The sequence below is a fragment of the Anneissia japonica genome, unplaced genomic scaffold (genome assembly GCF_011630105.1).
Source record: "Anneissia japonica isolate Jap-2015-1 unplaced genomic scaffold, ASM1163010v1 scaffold251325_len469956_cov165, whole genome shotgun sequence".
In the NCBI taxonomy this organism is placed as follows: Eukaryota; Metazoa; Echinodermata; class Crinoidea; order Comatulida; family Comatulidae; genus Anneissia; species Anneissia japonica.
In genome coordinates, this window is record NW_022730291.1 from 394,558 (window position 1) to 407,366 (window position 12,809).

At 35.8% G+C, this 12,809-nt stretch overlaps 1 protein-coding gene and 2 non-coding genes across 3 annotated transcripts; 2 read left to right on the top strand and 1 right to left on the bottom strand.

The window, feature by feature from the left end:
• Positions 1 to 1,507: 1,507 nt before the first annotated feature.
• Positions 1,508 to 8,839, bottom strand: LOC117114803. Its single transcript, XM_033258492.1, has 4 exons — positions 8,698 to 8,839; positions 8,331 to 8,470; positions 4,379 to 6,936; positions 1,508 to 4,103 (listed from the first exon to the last, which is right to left on the bottom strand). The coding sequence occupies exons 2-4, from the start codon at positions 8,446 to 8,448 to the stop codon at positions 3,828 to 3,830; spliced, it is 2,952 nt and encodes a 983-aa protein (XP_033114383.1). The 5' UTR covers positions 8,449 to 8,470; positions 8,698 to 8,839; the 3' UTR covers positions 1,508 to 3,827.
• Positions 8,840 to 9,601: 762 nt separating this feature from the next.
• LOC117114814 lies at positions 9,602 to 9,718 on the top strand. Its single transcript, XR_004446453.1, has one exon. It is a non-coding gene; the product is annotated as a U5 spliceosomal RNA (small nuclear RNA).
• A 1,452-nt stretch (positions 9,719 to 11,170) lies between these two features.
• LOC117114811 lies at positions 11,171 to 11,284 on the top strand. Its single transcript, XR_004446452.1, has one exon. It is a non-coding gene; the product is annotated as a U5 spliceosomal RNA (small nuclear RNA).
• The last annotated feature ends 1,525 nt before the right edge of the window (positions 11,285 to 12,809 follow it).

Genomic DNA, 12,809 nt, shown 5'->3' on the forward strand with positions numbered 1-12,809 from the left:
GCAAAGTTGGTAGGTACACTACCTTGGATTTACTTTCAGTTACCTTTTTTTTTCTCAAGATATAGAATATTACACTAAAGAGTAAATCGCATCACTTCACTTTCTAAAATCTTAGGTAAAGCGATAGTTACGCAAAAGCGTAATCACGTAAATGGTAGTTATTTGACGGAGCAGTCAATCGTTCAGTGACGTAGCAGTTGTCCTTATTCGGGTACACTCGTCATTCATGGAAAAAATATCGTCCAATCAATCAGTGTAAGCCTTAATGTTAACCGTGAATAATGTCAATGTGAATTTCAGTATTGAGGTATGGTTACTAGAATAACAATACCTCTTGGTTGTATAAAATTTATTACGTTTGTTGTAGTAAATAAATAAATAAGTAAAGTATAGTATGAATATATTGTTTCCTTCTTCTTGTAGTATAATATCGCTGTTATAAATATCATACAATTTTATCACCAAAACACATAAAATATGTAATTTTTCTATGGTGAAGCAGGGCATAGCATTAAAGCATGTCTCTTTCTGAGATTGTGTAGGCATGTGCTGCTATTTATGACATTTTGTGACCTTAATATTCTCATTAAATTGTATTTTCTATTAGGCCCTATACAAATTTATGTACAATACAATAAGACTGTATCACAGTCTGTGTCATCGTTACAAATGTGTAGATTAACTTTATGCTCTGAAGAATTTTTAAAGACACAGGCCTATAGAAATTGTAATAGTTTTCAGGTAAAACATATAAACATACAGAGAAACATGGCTGTGTGAATTATATGTTAGAGAAAAATAAGCCCTAAAAACGTCAATAACGACAACATGCGCACTGGACGATGAATGGATTGATTACTTTGATAAAGTTCAATATATAATTTAAACAAAGACAATTTGTGGCTGTTATAAAAAAAAATATGCGTGAAGTAGTCCTAATTAGCGTGTGATGTCTTTAATAGTATGTAATTAGATGTATGTTATGCATGTATGTATGTATTTATTTTGTCTGCAAGTATGCATTTGGTTTGGTGAGTGAGTAGTGTGTTAATTTCTAATGTAAGTGAATGCAGAATGTGGTCAGTTGGACCATGGAGGAATAAAATCATGATTTTATTCCTCCATGGTTGTACCTGGACACTTCCCAGAATGAAGGCCACGCAAACTAGGAGTGAAGACCTATATCCTGAACAAATAGCCCTTGTGGTATAAACAATCGGGGCGGAGGGGGTGGGGTGGGATTAGTGTATAGAGTATTTTTGTAATGTTCCGCTAACGATGAGATTAATCAGTTTTAGTCTAGATCTATTAACATTTATCCTAAAATTTAATCTTGACCTTATTTCTCATTAGAAAATATAACTTCTAAGAAATCGTCTTTAAACCATGGAGGAATAACTTTAAGCCAAATGAGTGCCGTAAAGTTCAAATAAATAAATAAATTAATTAATGTTTGTAATAACCACCATTATTATACAAACATAGGCTTGTGGTTGAACTATATAAATAATTATTATTGTCATAAATGTATTTTTTAATTGTAAACATATACAAAAACTGGACACTACAGTTATCGCCCTCTTTATACGGATTGAATAAAAAGTATATACAGTATTAATAAAACACGGAATTTAATTAAAACAGTTTTCTACTCCAGTATTACAGTTAGTTAGGACTAACTTCACCATTTAAATACAAAATTATAAAAATATATGCATCCATAATTACAAATATGTGTAAAAAAAAACAGCTCAGCATAATGTAAATATTCGCTTTTTACCCTAAGGTGGCTAAAGGCCGGGAGGCAATGGGCCTAGGTGGCAACAGGCCGGGTGCCGGGTGCCAACGGGCCAGGTGGCTACAAGCCTGGTGGCAACGGGCCTGGCAGCAAAGGGCCCAGATTGGCAGAATGCCAGGTAGGAAAAGGATGGGTGGTAAAAAGCTGGGTGGCAACGGGCCTAGAGTGGCACCCCCATTTCAAGACTTCTAGAGACGCTACTGTGAACAAAGGAATTGAAAGTTCACCTAAGCTGAAATGTGAACGAAAATATTGTACACAAAGGCCCCAGTCAGACAGTCCCTATACATCCAAACCATTAAATGGAGATAAAAACAAAAATTATACTATATTATACTGTACTGTATTCAAATTTTAAGTCTGAGGGTGCCATTTCCATCTAGAGGTGCCATATTCATAACATTTGCGACATCAGCCGCAACCATGATGGGCTGAGGTGATATAACCTTCCATCTGTGAAAGTTCCTCCTCTCCCCCCCCCTCCCCCACCTATTTCAAATTCCTGGATCCGCCACTGCAGAACTTCACAATCCAATTTATACATATGCACTATGGTGTCTCCATTGTCTTGTGCGTATTGGCGGAAGATAATATTCGGCTCGGTCGATGATATCAAGTTAATTGGACATGCTAATTCTCTGACAGTAAACCAACGCAGTGACTATTTTTTTTAAATATTTACATAAACGTCAATCTCTTGTAGGTCTATAGTATTTGAAGTTTGTTGTTTACTTTTTTAATAGAAGATTTGTTACAACAAACCGTGAGGTCTAGATTACTTATTAAATGACAATTGACTTAGATTCAATAATATGTATTATTCATATTATATTATACATAATTTCGTTAGTCATGATGTTAAGATTTTTTTCATTGTCAACCCGGACACTCATAGATTAATATAAACAAGACATGTTTTCAGTTAAGGCATTTGTAGATTCACGGACGGATTAACACTTAAGACTGTGAAAGCTATCCAAGATGTCCGTTACCGCATCTTTTCTTGTAATTCCTGGTTTTTATTCTACTGGGACTCCAGTCATCTGCATTACTTGTAAGTTTACAAATTAGTTCTGGTGCTCATTGTCGTTTCACGGGAACATAAGATGCTATGCCTCGAAGGTCTTGTGAAATTATAAAGGACATACTAGTACCACATTTTATATCATATCTATTTATAGAAGTATTTCAATCACTATCTTGTTTGTCCAATTCTCAAAAGGATATGAAACAAGAAACCACGGAAAAAACTATCTCTAATCCATAAGATTTGAGTCATTCAAAAAAAAAAGAAAGAAAAGGAAAAGCTTTCTAATGAAAATTTTATGTATTCACATAAGTCCTTTATCAGTTGAATACGCCCTCATTAACCACCTACACTATAGTTCGTCTTAATTATGGCTTATGTGGCAGATTCAAGGGTGGGAGAGAAACCGACCCACCCCTTACACACCCTCCCTAAATTTCGGGAAAAAAGAAAAGAAAGTTATATTCAAATTAAATTTTGAGTGTGTCATTTCTATTAGGCATAAAATTTCATACCAGCCGCAAACCATGGTGGTGCTGATGAGGAATGGGCCTTTGATCCGTAGGCCTATATAAAATCTGAAGCGAAATTTGCGTTTCCGAAGCGCTGAACGCCGTGCGTATTCCTTAACACAGAGATTAAGTAAGCCTTCCGATCCGAAAATTCGGATTTGGTGTGAATGGACCCTTACTTTGGTTTGCTATTTATCTTTCCTCTGATTTTTATTGTAATCTACTCGCCTTACCTTTTCTCTTATTTACACACGGCCTAGAATTTTGTGTTTTCTTTCTTTTGCGAAATGAAGTGATTTTAAATAACAGGCCTATAATTGATTGATCCAGTTACACAGCCACATTTTGTCACTTCATTAAAGTAAATGATATCGGTCGTTTCTTTAAATATTTATATCCACTGTAGCATTTCGCTTTTGGAAATTATATTCTGTAGCACACACGGTATCTCATAATTTCATGTTTGAAGTTTGGTTTTTGTATTTGTCTTCTAAATTTGACTTGATTTCTTTGTATGGCCAACGCCATTATCAGTTACATTAGAGTTGCTTATTGATTTCATTCCGTGACCAGTTGCTGTTGTACTTTGGCGTAATTGTTTACGTTTTCGAAGCGTCGCCCTCATGTTTCGATTGATGTTGAAAGCGATGAAGATAAAAAGACCCTGTAACGTATTTAGAATAATGAAGAGGTACCATATTTCTACACGATCAACAAAAGAGGCAAGAAATCCGAATATCCATGTGAGACCCATTACGGTAGAAATCTGCAAGACAACAAATTTATTAGATATAGGCCTATATCGTAAAACATTTTTGTTTTGTTCAATTTGTAAGTTTAGTCACTAACAACGTACTGAATTACAGTATTATGATCTTTCTTTATAATTCGAATGAAAAAGACGAATAAATAACAAAACAAATGAAAAAATACAAACAAATTGAGCCTAATATATAACTTTATGCCTATTATAGTAAAAAGATAGGCCTAAATAGTATTCTTTAAAAATAAGTAAACATTCATACGTAGAGATCAACTTACCCTGATATAAATCTTTAATTCTTCAGATATCATATTGTGTTTTGATTCATTCGTCTGGACATGAGTCGTTGACCGCTTCGCTTTTCTAATTCCACGTATGGTACAGATAAACAAGACAAGGTTCACACTAATAACCAGAGCGATCGGCAGCCCAAAAACAACGAGGCTGGCAAATTCGTCACGGATCCAACAAACAGATTCATCGCTATATTTAAAGTGAAATGCGGGAAAATCGATGGAATGGACGCCCAAGAGAATGCAAACGAAAACTGCTGGAGTACACCAGCTATATATCATGTATCTTCTGTAGATAATGCGGTTGTGATCTTCATCTCGAGCGGTAAGCTTGAGTGCGCGGAAGATGCGGAACAAATCGATTGCCATGGAGTTCATCCAGAGAAATGCTACCAACCAGATGTAGTGGAGAATAGCTGCAACCGCTGTACAAGCTTTCGAATCACCAAGAAAATACCCTTGCAGAAGAGTTAACAATTGAGCGATAAATAGAGCTAAGGACAAATTCATGATGATCTTCCCCGAATGTGTTCGAAGCTCATGGAAAACACATCGTATCACGAAAGTGAAAAATAAGCCGATCAGAGAGAGGATGACTCCAACCATGTTCACAACAAGTAAAGAGCCAGAATACATAAATATGACCGTTCCATTCTGTCCTGAAGTTTGACTAAAGAACGAACACACCAACACGCTACCTTCCGTGGTTAGACTGTATTCACTTATAGGAAACATTTTGCCAGTTGCTTCGTGCACTAGGGTGGTGCTATTATCGCTGTGCTTTACAAACGAGGCGAGATCGAGTTCGATTAATGGACAAGAACGTGCCGAAGAATCAATGCAAGAATCCACTGTCACACTCACGCATATTGTGGAATCATTTTTTATAATGTACATCATTTCTATAGTGTAGTCATCATCTGGAACATAAATTGATTCATTTTTATTCTTGACAATCCTTGTACTATTATAATCATTGACGTCTATTTCGTTAGCAGATATAGTTTTAGTTGCACAACTCTCGTTTCGAGATGTGGTATCCATACTCCAACACTGGTGTGCAAATGTTACGAAATTCAACGGTGAAATCGATGTGTCGTCTGTGGAAAGACGTTTGCTTACAACTGATGACAAGTAGGCAACATCTTGGCAATCAGACGTCACAAACGAAATCTTATAAAATATACCACCGTTATCGGGCACATTTTCAACCGTCTGGCTAGACAGAACGATATTAGTTTTGTTTGTATTTTCAATCATAAAATCTCTCAAATTGTCTGACGTGGAAGTGTTATCGTTCGTCAGATATGTCACACTTACAAACTGCTCATCATTTTGACACAAGCAGAACATTTTACTAGAGATCAATGGAGGTTTTCGATTACATTCACTGGGCGTCTCCTTCACTGGATCTCGGCTGACAACGCACGTTGATCCAGACAGCGTATAGCCAACGTCACATTGCAGGTCTATGCATTCTTCAGTGATGTAATTATAAACTTTGCCTGTACCACAATCTAAAGGACTATCCGTGTATACAATGTATTCTGATTGTAAGCTAATTTTTCCGTCAGCAAAATTTACTAGTATGTCTAACGTTGTGTAATGGGGTGTTGGTGGACCAGGTTGACCAGGTGCACCATCTCCAGGTTCACCTCCCGGTCCAGGCTCACCCCCTGGGCCAATTGGGCCGGGTTTACCACCTACAGAAGGTATAAGTCCAGGTAAAAATGGCTCTTTTGGCCCATCATGCTTTTGACAACTGTATGAACTGTAACCGTTGCAAATGACGCAATGCGGATTCTTGTATGCAGTTTTAGTAACATACACCGTGGCCGAATACGCAGCACACCCAATTTTAGTGTGTTCATCTCGATAAAGCTCAGGGCAGGTTTCTCTCTGTGAAATTTGGCAAGGCCGGGGGAGTTTTCTGTTTTCTGGAGGTGTGTATTTGAATGACTGACAGGACACTTCTTGTCCTATTTTGTCGTGCAACATCTGTTGTGGAACAATTGTTGGGTAAGTGTCTGTTGCTGTCACAGTGTCCTGGGTGACTACTTCTCTTTCAATATCATTTGTATCACAGGAGACTTCCAAATGCCAAGCAACTAGGTCTGATGTCTGGATGCCGTCGCACGCTGCGCAATAAATGTTCTGATATACATTTCCACGAGAATCGGTTACAAGGATTTGTTGTATAATGTAACGCGAATCCGGTTGTTCACATTTTAACATAACTGTTTCTTCAGTTGATTTGTCTAAACACGTCGAGATGACGTGATATCCTCTCTCGGAGTTTTCTGGATCGGTTTTGAAACACTCAGTCTCTTTTACGAATGCTGTCTCATCTTGAAGTGTTGTTTCGTTTTGTGTCCCAAGCTGACACATGTCAGAGAAGTCGTAGCAGCAGTCCCCAAATGTTGAACATTCAATATCGCAACTGCAAGTAGTTCTTTCATCCAATAGAGAGCCGCATCTGGTGTCACATGATGAGCTTGGTAAGCAGATCAACACTGTTTCTCCATGTAGTTCCACCTCTGTTCCTTAAAGTACAAAAACAATCAAATTAAACCCACAAAACTTAGCCTCTTTATCATAAAAAAAAAATAGTGTGCAGATGTTTCCAGTTATGATTTATTCTGTAGGCCTACCATTTGCTTCGCTCAATTTGTTTAATTTTGATATTTTATGCTTGGTGTTTTAAATTGTTAACAGGTCTTATAACGATGACGTTTTGTATTAAAATATTTGTTCTTCCTAATCTGTTAAGACAATGAGTGATAAAGTATCCCCTTCCCTTCCTTTCTCAAACAATCCGTTTCCTTTCTTTATTCGTGTTTTCATAAGTTAGCTTTTCAATCCCGCCAGTTCTTCTCCGTTAGTTATAAACATGTTCGTATTTTGCTCAACTTTTACAATTGAATTTTTACGTTGGTCAATGTATATAATTCGTAGTGTGATGTAACCATGGCAATCATTTGTTCAAGTGGCAAGTCCGTAGTCCATGATGGTTATGAAATAATGAAATATATTATGTTATTAAAAATTGTGGTAAACTTTATTATTAATATATGAAAATCAAAATGTGTACAGTATTTTAATAATATTTAGAAAATACAAACAAATAATTGATAAGCTATTAAATATTTATTTCTAGGTTCTTTTCGGTTTTGTTGCAGGACAAATAGTAATTGAAACGTACATTTAAGAAAAAATATAAAAAGTAGAAAACAAAATATTTCAAAGTTATAAATATTTTTGGACGTGGTATATAAGGAAAAGTTCAAGGAAAAATTGTAGTAATTAAAATCTAAAAAATATATAATTGGAACACTTGAAAACATTATTGTAATTACGAAGTTGGAAATGGATGGATGGATCGCAACTATGGGCTCGTCTGCTCGTACAAGATTTAACACTATACTTGAAAACTTCATTACCAAAATTTTCAGTGCAAGCTGGTATTTGAGTAATACTTTCAGTTTCCGTAACAATCATTTTGAACTGGACGGGTTGTTGGCCCATCGCAGTAGGTAGTATATATATTGACTACGTGTGCACCATATTATAAATGAACATAAACTGTGAGGTAAATATCGGCGTGACAGCAACCCACGACATTCGTGTTACAATTGACCGGACAATACCAAACGTTGAACACCGATAGAGTTCCTGCTGCTTCGGCAGCGAGACGCACGTCAGCCAGGCTTCACAAAGCAGCCAGACAGATCCGGAATTTCATGAAATTTGCACACTTTTCAATGCACAAGCTAAAACGGGATCACCATGTAACACATTGATAATTTATAATGGAAATATATCAAGAAAGTTTACAGACGAAGCACACAACACAACTATTATTTTACACCGGTTCCGGTGCTATGTGTGTAGTCAATTTAATTTAAAATTATTTTCTAGGTCAGTATCAGGTACTTACTTATATCCGATGCGATACACACCACAGAGAATACCAAGGATAAGACGAGAAAAGCTCTATCACGTTTCTGGCCTATATATCCGGGTCGACGTCTGTTTCGTAATATATATTTATGCATTGTTCATTCAGTATGAAGCAGGCTACAAGAAGACAAATGAGATAAACACATTTGGTATCATTTGGAAGCAGGTACATTTTAAATCAAAGTCATGGTAATGTAGGTCAACTAGCCTCCAGGACCATTTTAGGCGACACTAGAATACAGATGAGATGAATATATTTATAGATGTCCGATCAAACCAAAAAACCTACTTGTGTTATTTAGTATATTGTACGCTAAGTTGCAATTATTCAAAATTCATCTTACCAAGACTCTGTATTAAAATTTAACCTAGTTCACTTCTTCACACAAACGAAATATTGAATACGTCCTTTCAGTGTGTCACTGAGAAGAGAAGTCGTGTACTTCTACCACAGTAAGGGAAACGTGTTTCTTATGTGGGTGATCTTGTGGTTTATGACTTTCTTATAGTGAACCGTTAACTGGTCTTCATTAGAGGGCGTTTGTTACATCCGGAAAAACCGATAGAGTCGTCATCACGACTAATCTACGGCGATCGTTGTTAATTTTATAATGTTTAAGGCCATTACTTTATCGACTACCAGTATATGTTTTGTAAGCTCCTTACTTTACAGCTCAGCTGAAATAAACGCCCCGTGTTGACGCTGTGATCACGATTACCACCCATTGGTAGGGCTTATCGCACATGACTACAGGAGGAAAGCCTCCCCCATTCCCCTTCTCGAGGAGAGCCTATACCGTCGGGGAGAAAAACACAATTCGTCGTAAGAAAGAAAATTATATGTATTTTCTACATATACAGTAGACTATCGATTAAAACCCTTTGAAACAACTGAATTGTCAGACTTTTCTCGAATCACGCCCCGGGACCATGCTCTCTTCGGGGAAATGTCATACATGAATTTTTTTAATTTTTTTTAAATTTAAATTACACTAATTTTTTCAAACGTATATTCTGTTCTTCACCAAGTAATTTACATATTCATTGTGAAAAGAGTTTGAACTGAATCGTCGCAGTAGATACTGCATGAAATCAATATTTTTTACTGTTACAGTTCGATTAATTTAATTTAGTTTTGTATTTTACAAGTAAACTGTACTTTTTTTGGGAATTTAAATAAAGTTCGACACCATAATATTGCTGCTTATTACTTAACTTTAAAGTCAAGAGTAAATAATAAAAAAAAATATTTTTGGTTTTATCAGCATCACGTATAAATCTTTCGCCTTTCTCCAAAGATTTCCGTGCAGAGGAGCTTTACTGAGTTTATTCTATGTTGTAAAACCTCATGAATTATTATTAGGCAAACCATCAACCAAAAGCAGAGTAATACTTGCCTTTGCCGCAGTGGGAATGCTTTGGTTTCCCAGCCTTGAAGTTGACGTTTTCAATCTTACGCTGTACGTTTCGCTTGTGTCCTTCAGCAAGTTAAGGCACTTAAGTTATCTGCATTGCTTTCCTTTACCCGGGAGTCTGGTGGGGTTGCCGCCTCCTACGCTTATTGCTATCACCAACATTTAAACACCTTGACCCAAGGACCAGGGAAAAAGAAACGCTTTGTATCTACAAAGAAAAGGCGCTATATAAATGTGACATAAATACATATGCTATACCTATATTATTTATTTTAATAATTTAATGTTTCTTTTACAACACAATTTATATTTAATCATTTTATTTTAACGGAGTTCATCCAAAACAATACCCAAAAGCTACTTCTAGGTAAAAGGGATAGGCCTATATCGAATTTTCTTACAAATTTATAATCTTACCTTCTGTTCTCTACTTACTAATTTACATATTCATTGCCAAGATTCTGTACTAAATCATCATATCACTATTATCAGAAACTCGTTTTATTTAAACATAACCACTGTGTTATTAAAGTCAATATTTGTTGATCTACTATTGTGTATTTAAGTAGTTCAGGGCTTAATGTTATATTTAGTTTTGTAATTTGCTAGTAAATTGTACACTATTTTCTGAGAGTGTTTTGAACGTTCGAAACCAAGGTGTTGCTGCGTATTACTTAACTATAAAGTCAAGAGTACACTCATTGCTAAATTAGCTCTTTTTTCTCTGCTTCATTATCAAATTAAGTAGTTCTGGGCTGACAGGAAAGTTTATCAGCTGGCAGTGTTTTTGATTTCTGAAGTTAAGTTAATGGTTTGGAAGTCTAGATGTAGGGCTTTGTTTCATGATGAATGTATTTCTGGGGAGGGTATGGTGGTCAGGATAGGGATTGTGTCCGGACACGTATTAAGTTGGAATATCTTAAATGTTCATCGGATTTTTCTGCCTTTCGTAAAACCTGGTGTATCCAGGGTGTGTTTGCCCTTTTAGTTGAAGGTAAATTGGTCCTTAAGGTATAATTTGGGTTTCTTTGAAGTATGTTTGTTGTTAGGTTTGTTTCTAGGTTTGGTAGTATTGTTTTGTTTGGTTTAGTTTCTGTTGCACTTGGCAGGAAGTCTCGTTTTCTGTTGCACTTGGCAGGAAGTCTCGTGTAGGCTCATGTATTCCGGTCTGCCGTGGTCAGCCTGCCTGAGGGTTTAACTCTTTGTTATTATTTGTCTGTTATGTAATCATTAGTTGCGTTAGCTCTTTAATCAAAAAGGAGTTCAGGGCCAGCTTAATATATATTTAGTTTTGTATCTTGCTAGTAAATTGTACATATTTTCTGAGAGTGTTCCGAACATTCGAAACCAAAGTGTTGCTGCGTATTACTTAATGAAGTCAAGAGTACACTCATTGCTGAATTAGCTCTGGTTTCTCTGCATCACTTATAAATCTTTCGCCTTTTACTAAAGATATTCTTGCATAGGAACTTTACTGAGTTTTATTCTATATTTCATGAATTACCATGAGGCAAAACATCAACCAAAAATACGATTCATATGATGACAATACTTGCGTTCCTTCAAAACTACGGTACTATATACAAATATTTAATTTTTTTTTGGAAGAAACCGATTCTTTTGAAAAGTAAAGTTTTATTCAAGCATCTAACGAAAAACACTTTGAGTTGTTACGCAATAAGCGCACGTTTGAGCCAATGAGAACAACACTTAAGTGTCAAGACAATATAAACGCGCGAAAACAACCGGAAATTGAACACAGCTCACTGCTGTTCGTGTGGTGTTTTCCCTTATCTTTTCTTGGCTCTCGTCGATTTTTGTTAAATTGTCATTTTTTGTACGACTGTTTGAATTCGTTGGAGATACCGTACCTATATAGGCTTTATTCTGTCAAACAAGTTTTAAACTGTTGAATGGGAATGTAAATAATTTAATACATAAATACATGCTATATATAATTTAGTTTTAGAATGTAATGTTCCTTTTATAATAAAATGTATTTGCAAGCACGTTTTAGAAAGGAATTCATCCCAAACAACACATGAAAGCCATTTCTAGGTAAAGGGGTTATATTTTATTATATCGAGTGTGTATGTTTTAGTGCAAATTTATAATCTTACTTTCTTTTTTCCACTGACGAATCTACATATTCATTCTCAAGAGTCTCTAAATCATCGTATTACTATTATCAGAAACTTGTTTTATTTAGAGGCTTAGCTACTGAGTAATTACTACTAAAGTCAATATTAGTTCATCTAATGATGTTTCGGGCTTATTTTATAGGTTTGTATTTTATCAGTAAACTGTACACATTTTCTAAGAATGTTTCGAAAGCTCGACAAGATTGTGTTGCTGCGTTACATAACCTTAAAGTCAAGAGTACAACTGTTGGTTAGTTGCTTCTGGTTTCTCTGCATCGCGTACAAATCTGTCGCCTTTTACCGTGCAGAGGAATTTTTATATTCTATTTTTTAAAACCTCATGAGTTAATGAAGCGAACAGTCAACCAAAAACAAGTTCATTAAAATTTCAAGAAACATTTGGTGTCTGGTCGACGGTATGTGAAATTTTAATGAATTGATTTAAACTGAATTTTATTAGGATATTTGATATATAGTTTCAGCAATAAAGTAAATACTGTACGTCAAAGCACGGTCTGATGCCTTGCCATGGTGCCAGGAACCGTCATTTCAGGAGTCTCATTTTTTTGGTTGCTTGAATTGAAGAGACGCGTTATTGAACTAAGACGAAAAGTTTGGTGAAAATAATTTTAGAAGCACTTGGTTTAAATGAAGCAAAGGGGAATCTTTTACAGTATGTAATGCACTCTCCTGATGTAGCGAATCATGCTGGTGATCCAAGTCTAGAGGAGGCCAATGTTGGGTGTCCACTTCGTTCATGAGATGGCAGCAATTTAAGGAAACTTATGCAGGTATCACGATCTTATAATAATGTACAGTAATGTACATTATGTACAAATGTAACACATTCTGCAATGTAATAGAACAGGAGGGCTAATCTAAAGGTTAACATAGTATATA